This window comes from Perca flavescens, chromosome 11, assembly GCF_004354835.1.
Source record: "Perca flavescens isolate YP-PL-M2 chromosome 11, PFLA_1.0, whole genome shotgun sequence".
Taxonomy (NCBI): domain Eukaryota; kingdom Metazoa; phylum Chordata; class Actinopteri; order Perciformes; family Percidae; genus Perca; species Perca flavescens.
Genome location: NC_041341.1, coordinates 30,970,589 through 30,987,328, shown reverse-complemented (window position 1 = coordinate 30,987,328; position 16,740 = coordinate 30,970,589). Strand labels below are relative to the sequence as shown.

The 16,740-nt window shown below is 42.0% G+C and overlaps 1 protein-coding gene across 3 annotated transcripts in view; it reads right to left on the bottom strand.

Moving 5' to 3' along the window:
- Positions 1–771: 771 nt before the first annotated feature.
- Positions 772–16,740, bottom strand: part of col18a1a (collagen type XVIII alpha 1 chain a) — a 102,368-nt gene continuing 86,399 nt past the window's right edge. For all 3 annotated transcript variants that reach the window (XM_028591724.1, XM_028591722.1, XM_028591723.1), the window contains 9 exons: positions 16,595–16,726; positions 15,338–15,488; positions 15,097–15,161; positions 14,765–14,893; positions 10,884–10,916; positions 10,469–10,789; positions 4,550–4,747; positions 3,241–3,356; positions 772–1,869 (listed from right to left, as the gene is read on the bottom strand). In XM_028591724.1, coding sequence (XP_028447525.1) covers positions 1,656–1,869; positions 3,241–3,356; positions 4,550–4,747; positions 10,469–10,789; positions 10,884–10,916; positions 14,765–14,893; positions 15,097–15,161; positions 15,338–15,488; positions 16,595–16,726 — 1,359 coding nt within the window. In that variant the 3' untranslated portion in view covers positions 772–1,655. The remainder of the gene's footprint in view (positions 1,870–3,240; positions 3,357–4,549; positions 4,748–10,468; positions 10,790–10,883; positions 10,917–14,764; positions 14,894–15,096; positions 15,162–15,337; positions 15,489–16,594; positions 16,727–16,740) is intronic.

The following is a 16,740-nucleotide window of genomic DNA, read 5'->3' as shown; positions in this document are numbered from 1 at the left end:
GCACTTTATATTGGTGACAAACTGTGGAAAAGTTCAAGGGGTATGATAGCAGGCAACAATTGAAGGAGCTGGACACATGCCCGGCGTGCCTCGAGCTCTTTCAATGGTTTGCGTCTTTGAATGTGACGAATACCTGGTAGTCTAGCATCGGAAAAGACTGTGACAGTTTGTATTTGTGCTTTTTGAGGCAACGACAAAGGCCGACTTTACTTGTAATTCGATCAAACGAGGCGGAACGTTGTTCCCTGGGGCTGACATAGTCCGAAGGGGATTCTGGAGTGACCTACTTTGTTGGCACGTGACAAGTATGGTGAAGTTAGGTGTGTAGCAGCCTCCAGTGCGGAGACTCCTCTGTCTTTGGCCGAAGAGGCTGCCGCAACAAATACTAGCTGGAGTCGGCCGTTGGGGCTGCCGGGCCACGGCCCTCGCTAATCGCTTAACAAGCACCCGCTGATGCTGACGATCGCTCGGTGATGGACGCTCGTTAACTCCCGCTCATGCCACTGAGCTAGCCTGATTAACTCAAGTGCTTTCAGACACAAGAGCAACCCTAGCAGGTTCACAATTCCGGGCAAGACAGGAATGCTAACAACTAGCAACACTAAAGCAGTCAACTTCACCTATGGCACCAAAGCCAATGTCAACCTGTTAAAGTAAGTACTTACCTTCATGTCTTGCAGCCTTTGTCGTTGCCTCGCTAGTCTACTGTCCTGCCTACATTTGGTTCGGGGGAAATGAACAATTCCACACACAAAACACTCTACGCATATGTACAGTACGTGACATAATTCTTGTAGTTGAAAAACACTTTTATTCAGTGCCTGGGACAAACGGTACAGCACAATTTGTTATAAAAATGGATATTTGCTGGACGTCGGCAGCGCCGAGGCCAGGTTAGTCTCTGGAATTCAAACGGGGCTGCTGCAAAAACTGTCCTCTCCTCACTCCCGCAAATAAACAGGTTGCTTGCCCCTAGCTTTTTAGAAAGCGGTATGAGGGGAAAACATTCTGAAGGCTCTATTTCGGCTCCGAGGAATCTCACCCTCTACGGTAGTGTTAACATATCTGTGGAATAATGCATACAAATGGAGCGGTTCCCTACGTGAGCTTATTTTTATAAACGGCGTTACAAACACTTTTGGAAAAAAAAAGTCAAATGTTTTGTGCTGCATACGATATAAATGAGGGCATTTAACTTCATTTACAAATAAATATCAATCGTCTTCTTTAAAATAGTCTTTAAACGTTTGCTGTTTCCCATCGTAACCCTAAAATGAAATTGGAAAAAATATGTGGAAATCATCGGTACCTAAGATACAAAATAACAGGATGGATATAGCATTTTTCGATAAACTGTTCAAAAGGTAAAAACATTGATGACGTCAACAACAAAAAAACGTGTAATATACAAATGGATACAATTTGAGAATGCGTTTAGCTTCTCTGCTCTCGTTCCGCCCCTTGGAGAAAATATGTGCCGATGCCCCCGAGGAAAAAAGGACAGACGCCCCTCTGTTCGCCCTGTCTCTTTGGCGTTTATGGAGGGGCGGACAATGCGCAGCGTCTCTGCCGGGCGCAGAGCCGCGGGTCCCGTTTGTTGGACGCCGCGTGTTTTTCGGGGGAATTAAAACGTTGGGCCCGGAACTCCAAAGAAATTATTTTTTGAAGTGTGTCGTGACGGCGTTCTCGATGCAGAGGACGATGTGGGAGCCCGAGCAGCTGCTGGACGTTTGCTGCAGGAGGTGCCTGCTCTGTAGCGATGATGCCAGACCGGTCACAGCGGCGTCACCCGCCCGCCACGTTTCGCAGTAGTGGTCCATTTGCCGGTGGCCTTTGTTGCTCGAGCCGTGCCACACCATTTTCTCTGGCCTGCGGGGAAGCAAAAACAAGTGTGCGCTGTTAGTAGTAGCCTTTGTTTCTTTTGCACTTAGATTTCCAACAGCTCAGAACCACATCTCGACTGAAAGTGTGCTCCAACTGTGTCTCAAGGCAAGGCAGCTTTATTTGTACAGCACATTTCAGCAACCGGGAAATTCGAAGTGCTTTACATAAAACATTAAAGCACAGTAACATTAGTTGAGTCTACTGAAGATTAAAGCATGGAAAAGTTTTTCCAAATCCTGCTGAGACACAAGTCCTTAAACTAAATTCAGGTCCGAGTCCATGACTACACCAAGATTTCTGGCTTTGTCTGTTGTTTTTAACATTGTCGTTTGAAGCTGAGCGCTGAATTTTGCTCCAAAAACAACCACCTTAGTTTTTTCTTCATTTAATTTAACAAAGTTCTGGCACATCCAGTCGTTAATTTGTTCAATGCACTTAGTCAGTTTTTGTATTGAACTATAGTCCCCTGTCGATAAGGTTATGTACATTTGTGCGTCGTCCGCACAACTGTGGTAACTTATTTTGTTGTTTTCCATAATCTGAGCTAGTGGAAGCGTGTCGATGTTTAACAGAAGAGGCCCACGGGAACGGAGAAAGAGTTAACGACTTTGGCAACATCCTCTTGTGCTACTAACCCGCCACGTTGCGGCAGGACAGGGGCGATCTCCTTAAATATGGCTTTAAAGCTATAGCGCGTCGTGTCTGTCTCCCCCGTAAGGAATTCTAAGATAGTGCAACGCCGCTGTTACATTTACATGACGCAAGCCTTCTGCGACCTAGGGCCCTATACGGTTGGGCTCATAAGTGTTCGTACCCTGGCAGAATTTGTGAAATTTATACCGTACCCTGGCAGAATTTGTGAAATGTATACCGTTCTTTTAAGAAAACACGAGTTATCGGGCAAAACGCTGTACTTTTATTTGAATGGGATTCAAATTAAACTGTAAAATAATACAGAATAGTGCAATCGTAAAACAAAACATAGCAATGTGATCCCCATTCAAATGTTTACATACCCATAGATCTTAATACTGCATATTGCCCTCTTTTGCATCAATGACAGCTTGCAGTCTTTTGTGATAGTTGTGGATGACTACCTTATTCCCCAGATGGTAGATATGCCCGTTCTTCTTGACAAAAAGCCTCCAGGTCCCCTAATTTCTTGGGTTGTCCTGCATAAACTGCACGTTTGAGATCTCCCCAGGCTCAATGATATTGAGGTCAGGAGACTGTGATGGCCGCTCGAGATGGGAAATGGTTCAGGCGGGAGGCCCTGCGTTACGGACGCTGAAATGCCTCCTGTGCTTGTGCGAGCCCCGTATCAAATGTAAGATTATTGTACAAACAAAGACTCACCATGCGCTGTCCCTGAGGGTGTCTCTACCATCGAAGGAGTAGATTGGCACATTCTCCCTCATTTTGTTTGAATAGTCGCCGAAGAGAGACTCCCAACTGCTGAACAACACTTGGTCCTGCGAGGAAGACGGTACAATGCCTTAAATTTTGTTTAATTTCTCCTCCATAACGTGATCTTCATGAAGCAGCGGCGAAATACATAGGATATATACTCAGCAAAAGAAGAAGTGTCCCGTCACTTTCAACCGCTTGTATATTTTAATCAAACTTAACATGTGCAAATATTTGCATGAACATTAAAAGCTTTAACAACTAAGACAAACTAAACAATTTTCACAGACATTTAACAAATCGAATAATGTGTCCCTGAATAAGGCAATTTGTTGTGCAGCAATAGAATGCAACAAACACAGGCTCTACAAACAACAGACACCATCAATAGAGGACAAAAATAAATACATACTACACAGAAGTCCACATCTTACATTGATTATTAATAAAGCCTATAGCAGCAGGAACAAAAGAGTTTTTGTGTTTGTCTGTCCTGCATTTAGGCAGACAGAATCTGCAGCCAGATGGCAACAACATAAAGTAGCTGTTCAGGGGGTGGCTTATATCAGCCAAGACTGACTGGGCCTTCTTTAGGGTCTTTGTCTCATATAGCGTTTTTAAGTCAGTCAGAGAGTTGTGGGGAATTTTGCCACACACTTAAGTTATGTATTGCAGCCTGTTTTTGTTTTTAAGAGTGAGGGATCCAAACCAGCTTACAAAGGCAAAAGAAAGAATAGTTTCAATAAAACATCCTCATAAAGGTCTTATCAACATTAAAATTGCCAAGTTTACAATAAAAAAACATGCGTTGGTGTGATTTATTTTTTATATTTTTTTTTTTTACAGAGAGCATCAACTTGTGGATCGAAGGGGAGTTTGTCGTCTGTTATAATACCGAGGTATTTGTATTGCTTCGCTACTTCGATAGCTTGATCGTTAATAAGGGTAGGAGAGAGGGTGGGGCGATTCTTCCTAAAGTCGATCAGCATTTCTTTAGTTTTTGCTGCATTGTGTTCATAAAAGACAACTTGCACCACTCTATAAAATCATTTAAAGTAGCGCCATACTTAGGGTCATTGTGCGTCATCAGCGACACCATTACCGAATCGTCAGCAAACTTAATGATATGACTGGTGTGCTGGCTTTGGCATGCATTTGTATATAAAATAAAATAAGATAAGGGGGATGATGTAGAACTCGAAATCTGTCAGTACGTGTGTGTGGTACAAATGTAACCGCAGCAGCGGTTTTATCTCACCTTGAGGTTGACGATGGGGACACTGTCCCTGTCCGACCTGCGGACGATGGTGTAGAGGTCTTGAAGCTTGGAGGACAGGAATGCTCTGAAGGTTCCTTTCAGGCCTATGGCGCGGGCCTGCTGGAAGCACAGGAAGTCCGCCCCGCGAATTCCTCGCATGTTACCAGTTTGAGGGGCGTTCAAGGCGATGAGATGTAGCTGATGAGGAAGATGCAGGCTTCTGTAAGTTTATTGCATTATTGATTATAAGTTTTACATGATCAGATAAAAACATTCCACGCTGAATAATTTTTTTTTTTTTTATTTACTTTAGTTTTATTGTTCGGCCAGAGATGTTCACGAGTCATTTTTTGGTAACAACACTCACCCTGCAAATGAAAAACGGCAACGCGGAAAACAAAACGGATGAAAGAAACAATTCTTGACATCCAAACTTGCTCGATGTGTAATAACCTCATCTTCTCAGGCATTCCGGAAACATCACCCGATAATCCAAAGTTACGGATTCAAAACTATATCTCAACTCAAACTACCCGCTGACGTCTAAAATATTACCATCCACCGAATTTGCCATCTTGGCAAACAACAGCAGGATAAAACTAGGCCCGTCGTCGCAAAATTTGAACACTATCGATAAAAAGATAGTCAAAAGCAAAGGAAAACTACGCAAGGGCACCAATTTTGGAACAAATGACCAATTCCCACGGGAGAGAAACGATCAAAGGAAAGTTCTCTACCCCATACTAAAGGAAAACCGAAGAAACAACATACGTGCGGTATTGGCAGTTGATAAACTCTATTTAAATAGACAATTATTCCGGAGCACTGAAATAACACCTTGGCTTTTCTGAATAAATGCACAATTTCTCACTCACACATCAATCTCTGATAAGGCATGTGCCTTTCTTTGCATATTGTTTGTTTGTTTGTTTCTGTCCTTGTCTATATGTGTAAAAGTCCCCTTGTCCAGTGTCTGTTAGTTTTGTATTCATGTTCTACATCAATACTACCTCTCAGCTCAACCCCAAGAAAAAACGCTGGAAAATATGTTAGGTGAGATGACACACATCCACCTAACACTGACTAGCAAAAACACATACGCCATATTTCCTCAACCCAACCCCTCTATCCCCCTCTCCCCTTCCTCGCTCTCTCTCTGTCTTTACCACTTCATATACGTACTAGCCAGCAACTCCGATATACCTGACGTATACGTAACGACATATACGCGGCTTCCGTAACCAATCCAAAAGACTTAAAGTAATAAATTGTCTAATAAAACTAAAGGCTGATATTTGCGTCCTACAAGAAACACATTTAACAGACACAGATTTACAGCATCTTAAATTCAGACAATTTAACAAAATATGCTCTTCAACATGTAACGGCAAACAAAGAGGTGTCTCAATCTTAATAAAGATATTCAGTTTTCACTAAACCAGTCCATCGTGGACCCAGACAGAAGATTCATCATCATTCATGCAACTTTCAACCGTACAACATTTACACTGGCAAACATTTATGGCCCTAACAATGATGATCCATCTTTCTTCCACAATCTTTTCTCCATATTATCAAATTCAAACAAACAATCATAGCAGGAGACTTCAATACTGTCATCAATCCCGCAATTGACCGCTCAAGCACCTGTGGCAACTTAAGAAACTGGCGTTCCACTGACGCAATAAAGCAATATATGGGGGACTATGGCCTTAGCGACAGTTGGAGAATAACAAATACCTCACGTTCACTGCTGTGGGAAACTGGGAAGGCCAGTCAGAATCAGAGGGAAAATTATATTGTGTGTAAAAAACGGCAACAACAATTGAAAAATACATTAGAACAAAAAAATCAAACACTTAAATTAAATATCCCGCCATCCCAGTGAACCAAAACAAAAGGAATTTCAATTTAAAATTCAGTAACTGAAATATAATGGTTTTCAATACAGTAAATATTTAGCAAATCTAGTCCAACACAAGAAAGCGAAATCAATCATCCCAGCCATCTTGGACTCTACAGGATATTTCGGAATTTCTACAGCAACCTCTGTTCCCCCGCTCACCAAACTACGCAATCAGAAATCGACACCTTCTTAAACAGTCTGACGTTAACAAAATTAACTGCAGAACAAACCGACATTCTAGACGCCCCCTTTAGCCTCAATGAACTTACCAAAGCCCTCAATAAAATTCCTAGCAACAAATCTCCCGGACCCGATGGATTACCAGCCAAATTCTACACTTTTGGGACATATTATCACCGATATTCAGCAGAGTAATTCTAGAAATAAAAACTTCCTCCACCATACCCACACACATGAATACAGCAGCCGTGACATTACTGTTAAAACCCATCTCACCCCTCTAGCTACTGACCTCTTTCACTATTGAATACTGACTTGAACATTTTCACCAAAGTATTAGCAACCAGGATAGAAACAGTCACTTCCACACTCATTCATCCAGATCAGACAGGCTTCATAAAAAATAGACACGCCACTAGGGTTGAGCATCGAGAACCGATTCCTACTTGGAATCGTTTCAAAAGTTACGATTCCATTGGAATCGTTTCTTTATTGGAATCGTTTGGAGGATTTGGTTTCATATCTGATCATGGGTTCCAAATTTAGCATGCGCAAGTTTTGGTTTCCGTCGCGGCCAGGCGCTTGTTGTGTTGCAGCCATGGAGCACAGTAATCGGTGCTCTAGTCTGGCTTTATTTTACATTGAAAAAGCCCCGTCAAACTGCAACCCACCATTGAATCAAATCTCTTATTTGTGAAATAAGCATGTGACCCGTTTCAACTCCACCACTCAAAGAATCTGAATCAAGAATCAATAAGAACCGGAATCGAAAGGAAGAAATCGGAATTGGAATCAGAATCGTTAATATCCAAACGATGCCCAACCCTACATGCCACAGATAACGTCCAGACTTTTCAACCTATTCAATATATCACAAGAAAAACATTATCACTAACGGAATCATTTCAGAGTTTCACACTGCATCAGGGCACCAGACAGGGATATCCTCGCTCGCCTTCCCTCTTTGCCATTTTCATTTAACCTCTCGCAGCAGCAATACGACAAAACAGCATAATCAAAAGAATTCAGGTAGCTGACGTACAACACAAAATCAGTTTATATGCAGATGATCTTTTACTTTATTTACAGAACCCACAAGTATCACTTAAACAAACTTTCAATATCAACAGATTCTCCCACGTCTCACATTACACTATCAACTGGAATAAATCAATTTTACTACCCCTCTCAGATGACGCATGGGATTTTAGAGCTCAGGACACTTCCCTCAACCTTCACACAGGCAACATCAAGTACCTAGGGATTTCCCCCAGGCTGTCAGAGCTTTCCATCCTCAACTATACTCCCCTCCTCAGGAAAATCAAAGACGAATATAAACGCCGGTCTAAACACCCGCACTCATCGGAAGAATAGCTGCAGTCAAAATGAAAACCCTACCAAAGGATTAACTACCTTTTTTGTATGATCCCAATCACTCCTACAGACAAATGGTTCAAAACTCTCAATTCGTTAACAACACAATTTTATTGGAAAAACAAAAACCCAGAATATCACTCTCAACACTACAAAATAAAAAAATCCCATGGTGGGCTTGAGGCACCAAACTTTCATCACTACTTCCTGGCAAATCAATTACAGTACTTGGTTAAATGGGTTAATATACACAAGTACAATTACCCGTAGCTGGAACTGGAACAAAACCAATGTACAACCATCCCAATTGCAGATCTCCCCTTCCTATCACAATCAATCAAGAAATCTAACTTCTGCCTAAGCATTACCATCTATTCAACTCAGACAGCCTGGTGGAAAACAAACCAAATCACAAAATCGTCACTAGAATTAAACAAGTTCACCCCACTCTGGCACAACCCAGTGTTCATGTTACAGAAACAACCTTTTTACTTCTCCATATGGGCACAAATAGAAATCACACACCTTCACCACCTATGTGAGAACAACCATTTCATGTCATTTAACACACTCACACAGAAGTATGGGTTGGGAGAGAACAATTCCTTCAATTTCAACAACTTACACTTAAAATTAAAGATAAAATCTGACTCACCGACAACACATTACAACCCTCTCAGCTTACGGAAGAAGTTATGAAAATGAATAACTTCAAAAAACTAACCTCTTGGCTATATACGGTTATATGATTTCCAACCTAAATACAACAATCCAACAACCAAGTGGGGAACTGACCTGGCCTTCTCTCCCACCCCTGATTACTGGGAACAAATCTGTAAGAATACCTTTTCCATGACCGCTAGCACAAACCTGCAGCTTATACAATATAAAGTCATTCACAGAACTCACATCACCCAAAGTAAAATGTTCAAAATGGTCCTAGCAAACACAGGTATCTGTTCACAATGCACTTTAGGTAGCACGGACGACTATCTGCAGTTCACTCTTTCTGGATCACGGTCACTGAGACACTGTCCACCACCCTGAGCTACAGAATCCCATAATCTCCAACACAGTCTCCTTGGTGACATCGCTGAAATCCACATCCTGCAAAAATTCTGGAATCCGTTGCTCATTTCTCTAGCTGTCGCTAAGAAAGTAGTCCTCCAAAACTGGAAATCAAAAAAATCTGGACAAATGTAATCTCAGACTACATTTCAATGGAAAAACACAATGCACAGAGGGAAGCAAATGTCAGGCTTTGAAGACACCTGGTCCCCATTTCTAAAGTATATAAATTCAACAAAAACATAACTACAAGCCGTGCACATTACCAGACATATACTCCTCCATTTTGTAATACCCCGCCCTCTCTATTTCTTTTACATTATTTATATTATTTATTTATTTTCTTTTTCCCTTTTATTTATTTTTTTGTCCAGTCCTGTCAGTTCTGATATCTCCCCGTCTCACTTCCCTCTGTTGTCGGTCATCTTGTCGCGTTTTATGTGTTGTGTTACGTGCTTTAATCCCCCCCTGCCCTTATATGGACCCAGGGTCTTACTAAAACAGGGTGAATGGTTACGGTAGGGCAACAGTAAATCTGAATGTAACATACTGTGTATATAAAAATATATTGATTTATTAAAAATAAAGTTGTCCTCAAAAGAAAAGAAAAAAGTTAATACACCAACCATGGTGCTGTATTGTTCTGTATTGCTATTTAACAACAACCTGGTGAAATATTAACCTAAGTCTGCCATATCATAGGGATACAACTATAAAGATGCAATTTTCCTGTTCCCAGCATTAGCACAACACTTTGCGATGGTTGGCTTGTTACCTATGACGATATATGCTCAATTTAACGGTTTATTTGGGTGCGTTTTGAGATGCCTGATGAAGTTCAACGTTGTTGATCCGGCATTATTTATCTTGGTGCCACACACTTTGCATGTAGCTGTTCGCTTACTGCCTCTGTTTACCAAGTTATTGAAAGCAAAACTAATGACAAAAGGCACAACTCTGGGAGGACTTGGTGTCGCCATTGTCAATGCATTTCTTGATATGTGAGTGCGCGCACCTAGGCATAGCGCATGCGTACGTTGCACGTTATGGCGAATAACAGGGGAAAGAATAGATAGGGGAATAGAAATAAATGAATTAATTTATATTTAAAAAGCAATAATTGCATGAAAACAGGTTGTTGAAGAGTCTCGAAGCTCGAGTCCGAGTCAATTCTGAAGTCTTTTACTGTTTGTGCGACTTAAGTGCGACTAGAGTCAGAGTCTCTAAGTAAGTCGTAGAGATAGTCGGTCAAGCAATGATATATTCAAATATTTAGTTCCAGTAGCCACAAGTTTACATCACTTTATCCCGCATCGACGTAACGCAATACCCTCCGTAATAAACTTGTTGACGTTTGTATTGGTGAGCTCTCCCGGTTGAACTCTACTCACTCCTGATACCAATGGGTCCGCGTGGCCAGCGGGCTGCGGTACAGGTGGGCTGGGTCGTCGCTGCGGAGTTACAGGGTATCTGTTCTCGGTCTGTTGGGTGGCCGGTCTTCCGTCCGTCTGACCCGTGTTTCTGGGATCCGGGAATCTGGGATCGTACTGCGGGGGGTACCTGGGGTCTACGGGTGGCTGCGGCGGAGGCTCGATGGGTCGTATGGCGTGACCGCCCTGGGAGTAATGGCCGGCTCCGTTGTTCTGGGACTGGTCCTGGGACTGGGGGTGCAGAATCACAGGGGGAGGCTGCACCTCTGCCACCTCGTTCTCCTTTAAATGAAAATAAGAGAGATTTAACAAAAATCAAAAGACAATCGGTGAATAAAAAAGGCTAAAAAAGTCTACGTTCTTGTGCGGAACTTACCAGATCTCTGAAGAATGGACTGTACTCTCCAAGCTGAGGAGAAGGAAAAAGAGCTGTTTAGCAAATACTGATTTCACCTCCCAATGACCTGTTCTGAACTGTATTACATAATAATGTAGCTAGTGTATATTGTCTCTATATTAACTATTTTTACAGATGTGCAACTTTAGTTAACCTTATAAACAGGGCTCCAGACTAACTTTTTGCCTTGGTTGCACTGGTGCGCCTAACTTTTTTATTTAGGTGCACCCAATTTTTTCCTCACGTCGCCATTAACGCTGAATGGCGATACACGATATATAGCTCTGTATTTTTTTACAAAGTGGGCTAAATGTTCAGCTTTAAGTCAAAGCCACTTTTCACAAACTTTTATTAAAACAGATTGTGATTAAAATAAAATGCAAAGACAGGGTTTCCTTTACCAGTTTGAAAATATACAGCTGCAACACATGTAAATGAAAGTTATCTGAAATAAATAGCTTAGGAGATATCTATCTCTCTCTCTCTCTAGCTCTATCTGAGAAAGCTCCTTCACTTGTTTTCAACAACAATAACCGACTGATTAAAAGAGAAAGAGGACGCCCGGATAGCTCAGTTGGTACAGTGGGGGAAATAAGTATTTGACCCCTTGCTGATTTTGCAGGTTTGCCCACTTACAAAGAATGCAAAAATCTACAAATTTAATCATATGTACATTCTAACAGTGAAAGACAGAATCCCAAAGAAAATTCCAGAAAATCACATCATATGAATTTATTAAAATTGATAACCATCTGATGAGGAAAAACAAGTATTTGACCCCCTGGACAAACACCATGTTAATATTTTGTAGAAAAGCCATTATTGGCCAGCAAAGATGTCAAACGGTTTTTATAGTTGGTGACAAAGTTTGTGCACATTTCGGCAGGGATGTTGGCCCCTCCTCCCTGCAGACAGCCTCCAAATCATTCAGGTTTCGAGGTTGTCGCCTGGCAACTCAATTTTAAGCTCCCTCCAAAGATTTTCAATCAGATTCAGGTCTGGAGACTGGCTAGGCCACTCCAGAACCTTGATGTGCTTCTTCTTCAGCCACTCTTTTGTTGCTTTGGCGGTGTGCTTAGGGTCGTTGTCGTGCTGAAACACCCATCCTCGACCCATCTTCAGCTCTCTCACTGAGGGAAGGAGATGTCGGTCCAGAATTCCACGATACATGGCCCGTCCATCCTCCCCTCAATACGATGGAGTTGTCCCGTCCCCTTGGCTGAAAAGCACCCCAAAGCATGATGTTGCCACCACCATGCTTGACGGTGGGGATGGTGTTCTTTGGGTTGTACTCGGTGTTCTTTGCCCTCCAAACACGACGAGTTGAGTTGAGGCAAAAAGTTCTATTTTGGTCTCATCTGACCACATCACCTTCTTCCAGGCCTCTTCTGAGTCGTCCAGGTGGTGAATGGCGAACTTCATGCGGGCCTGTACATGTTTCTTCTTGAGCAGGGGGACCTTGCGTGCGCTGCAGGATTTCAATCCATGACGGCGTAGTGTGTTACCAACCGTTTCTTTTGTAACTGTGGTCCCAGCTGCCTTCAGTTGATTCATCAGTTCCCCCCTTGTGGTTTTGGGATGATTCCTCACCGTTCGCATGATCAGGGACACCCCACGAGGCAAGATCTTGTGTGGAGGCCCAGACCGAGGGAGGTTGGCGGTGGTGTGGTGCTTCTTCCATTTCCTGATAACTGCACCGACAGTTTATCTTTTCTCTCCAAGTTGCTTTCCGATTCTCTTGTAGCCCATCCCAGCCTTGTGCAGATCAACAATCTTGTCCCTGATGTCCGTAGAAAGCTCTTTGGTCTTGCCCATGGTAGTGATGTTGGATGCTGGTTGTTTGGGTGTTCACAGGTGTCTTTTATACAGGTAACGAGGTGAGGCAGGTATATTTGATGTAGATAATTGGTTCGGATTGGGACTGTGTCTTAAAGAAAGACTAACTGGCTTGTAGGAGCCAGAATACTTGCTGTTTGTCCAGGGGGTCAAATACTTGTTTTTCCTCATCAGATGGTTATCAATTTTAATAAATTCATATGATGTGATTTTCTGGAATTTTCTTTGGGATTCTGTCTTTCACTGTTAGAATGTACATATGATTAAAATTGTAGATTTTTGCATTCTTTGTAAGTGGGCAAACCTGCAAAATCAGCAAGGGGTCAAATACTTATTTCCCCCACTGTATATATGGAGGTTCGACTCTGACCCGCAGCCCTTTCCTGCATGTCATTACCCCCTCTCTCTCCCCTTTCATGTTTTCAGCTTTCCTATCAAAATAAAGGCCAAAATCTTTAAAAAAAAAAAAAAAAAAAAAACAGCCAGAAAGACATAAGGAGACAGAGGGGGAGTGCGATGGACTGAAGCGTATGCTACTCAGAGAGTGACGGCTGACTCATTATGAATGGGTCCAGCACGGGTCGAATGCACTTTGGCGGGTCAGCGGCGTTACACACGTCTTGTGTAGGCTATGAAATGTCTGTATCATCACTGCGCTGCATTTTTATGAACTATGATATTCTGCCCATGGGTCACATGTCCAGCCCAGGTCCAGCAGGCTCCCTCTTACATGCTATTACTCAACGAATTGAAGTTAGTTGCATTTAATGTGTTTCTCGCCGTGGCGGCCGCAATGACAGAGTTACCAGCGGAAACACTGGTACCAATACAGGTTTCCCTCTCATACTTAACAATATACAGCTGTGTTAATAACCATTAAAACTGTAGACAAATGTCAGCAGTCCATGTTGCAGGGGAGCCGTGTGTGAGTGAATGGGGGGGGCGGGGCTGCGTGGAGAGTAAGAGGAGAGATCCAAACACATGGGTCATGTAACGCAACATTAAACCATATCGATATAAACATTGCTTCGTTCGTGAAGAGGCAGCGGATGCGAGGACGTTAGGTGCACCGGTGCGACCTAGGAAAAATCTTAGTTGCACCCTTACAAATTTTGGTCGCACCTAATTGGTCGCACTCTAGAGCCCTGATAAACAGTACAAGTACATTTTGAGCAATAAGCATCATTAAAATGTTAAGTTATTTGAAATGACTAAAAACAAAACTATATTCAACTAGACACATAAAATCCATACACAGTGTCTAACCACTTAGTGCTCTTAAATGTACAATATGTAACTTTCTGCCGCTAGGGGTCTCTCAACCAAAACAATGGATGGCAAACACGGACTTTTGATGACGTTGCGTGGAATTATGGGAGTTGTAGTTTTTAGTGTTAAACACCATCGCTGATTAGAATGCATCTGTTTACGGACGAGTTTACCCATTCAAGTTAAGTTTAGTAACGTTTATTCATGTCATTCTAATAAAATATCTGCAGTTTCCCCAACATAATTTTTTCTTGATTCGATTTTTATGGTAGCCGACCAGTTAGCAAGTGAGTTCTGACGGAAGTTATGAGTAACTAGATGGTGAAAGGTTAAATGACACCACTGACAGGCGACTAAAGGAAACGTCCCGTGTCAAAAAAGAAAATAACAGATTTCTCTGGGTTTGAAATTTGGTGGAAACATTTGGGATAGTGTAAGAACACAACTCATAAAAATATACAACATAGGTATTGTCGTTTTTAGACATAATGCAGAAATGTTACATATTGTACCTTTAAATGTCTTTTTCATATCTGCCACAATTTCCATTATTTTGGTTAAAAGCCATTGTTGGCCTCCTGATGGTTTGATTGATAGAATATTTGTATAAACCGGAGATATGGCAGTGGCCAAAATCCACAACAGCTTTAAAGTCTAATTGTATGATAGGTCTATGAATTAAATGCCTGTTTTGAATTCTAATTAACCAATACAATTGCATTTCATTTTCTTGGGTGAAAAGTAGATCACCGTACCATGACTTGGCGCAGTCCATCGCGTACTCTCAAATACAGGTCAGCTTTGTCTATGATGTAGATGAGGCTGCCTTCCGCCTGCCGTCTGGCTGTAGCTACCATCGTGTCGTAGGACCTCAAAACAGTAACCTGTGGAAAACAAATGTATGCTTCTGTTAAACAGAAATAAAATAAAGAAATGGCTGCCAATTCCTCTTTAAATGAAAAGTTCTAATCGACCAAAGTATCAGTTCCAGAGCGCAGACTGATTGACACAAAGAACTTATTATCAATGCCGGCCTAACAATTGCACAATTGGTCGTAAACTATTAAATTGCCGTGATGGCGCTTACCCCAGAGGAGTGACCGGGTATTCCAGGTGCACCAGGAGGACCGGGAGGTCCGGGAACACTGACGGCTTCAAATAAAAAGAAAAGCTTGTTAATGATTTGGCGTATTTAAAGCTCGAGAGCAGTTTGCCTCCAGTAGCCGACGTAGAGTGCAGACGGTAGCTTGAGGTCATCCTAACACTAGTTTTACAAGTGTATAGTTTAGAAATATCCAGAATATTAAAACATAGAAAAAGACACTTACAGTAATTGGGCCTATATCCCCCTGGGAGTGAGGGAGATCCTGGAGGTCCGGGTGGTCCGGGAGGACCTGGACGCCCATCGTAACCAATCCCTGGTGACCCCGGAGGCCCCTGGGGTCCAGGAGGGCCCATTATGGATTCTCCCTTTGGGCCCTAACACAATGGAGAAAAAATGTAAATTACTGGAATACATTATTCAAATGTCTAGCATCTAGGTCGTGACAAACAACTTTGGGTTATGTGTAATACCGGCACACATGCTTTAGTGGTGTAACGATAAGTCAATCTGGACCGACGTATTGATTCGTATATATATATATATATATATATATATAGTCTTCTGATTCTGTTGTGGCTTTGTGTCTGCCAGACCTCTTCCTGTCAGAGTTTGCCCCAGTTTCTAAGTGCCTTTTGATGGTGAAGAATACTGTACTCACTGACACCTTGACTTTCTTTGCAATTTCTCTGTAGGAAAGACCAAGTGTTATGATGGTCTGTCTTTCTTCCATTGTTAATTGCCTTTTTCCTGCCATTTTTATGGCAATACACTACTTTCTAGTGTGTTCTATTCTGCAGTACAAATACTGTTCAAATAATGCTCACGAGGGTATGGTACCACAGTGTGTTCCAACAATACTTTTATACAAACAGAGGGGGTTGTAAGTAATCCAGACCAGTTGGAATACCTGTGTTAATTGGTAGCACCAACTTTCAAAGCTTGATCAACTTCCATTGCTGCAGAACAGCTTTAAGTTGTTAACCCATTTCTTGTTCCCTGCAAAAGGCCTTTTTGTAAAATTCTGAAATGTACATTATTTTTCAGTTTTGGGTTACCTTACATTTTTTTTTCTAAACCTCAGGCAGTTCACCACTTATCTTTGTACCATTTCAAGCGATTCATTGGACTTGAACTGCTAAAATTTCCTTAAAAAATCTACAAAACTTAGGGCGTTCTAAAACCTTTGACCGGTAGTGTAAATGTTAGTGATTGTGTTAAATTAGCCCACGTATTGTCTCGTATCGGTCGCAGGCCACTGAATTGAATGGAATCAGCATCTTATCGTGGCAGACTTTGTGATATTGGTTAATATTGTATTGTTGTCCTAAGAATCTATATAATATCGTAATAAAATGTGTGATTTGCACCCCTACTGTGCTTACTGTACAGGTCAAACCTCAAGTCTTCCAACAAAATGGGATCTGAGCCGTAAATAGGCTCTACCTGTAAATATAGGGTATACAACAGACGTTTTACTCACATGTAGGCCTGGTTTGCCAGGAGGCCCTGGTGGGCCTTGTACTCCTCCAAAACGTGGGTCATAATATCCACCACCGGGCTCTCCCTTTTCTCCCTTCACACCTGAGTCTCCACGCTCTCCCTTCAGTTCATTCTATTGAAAAGAGT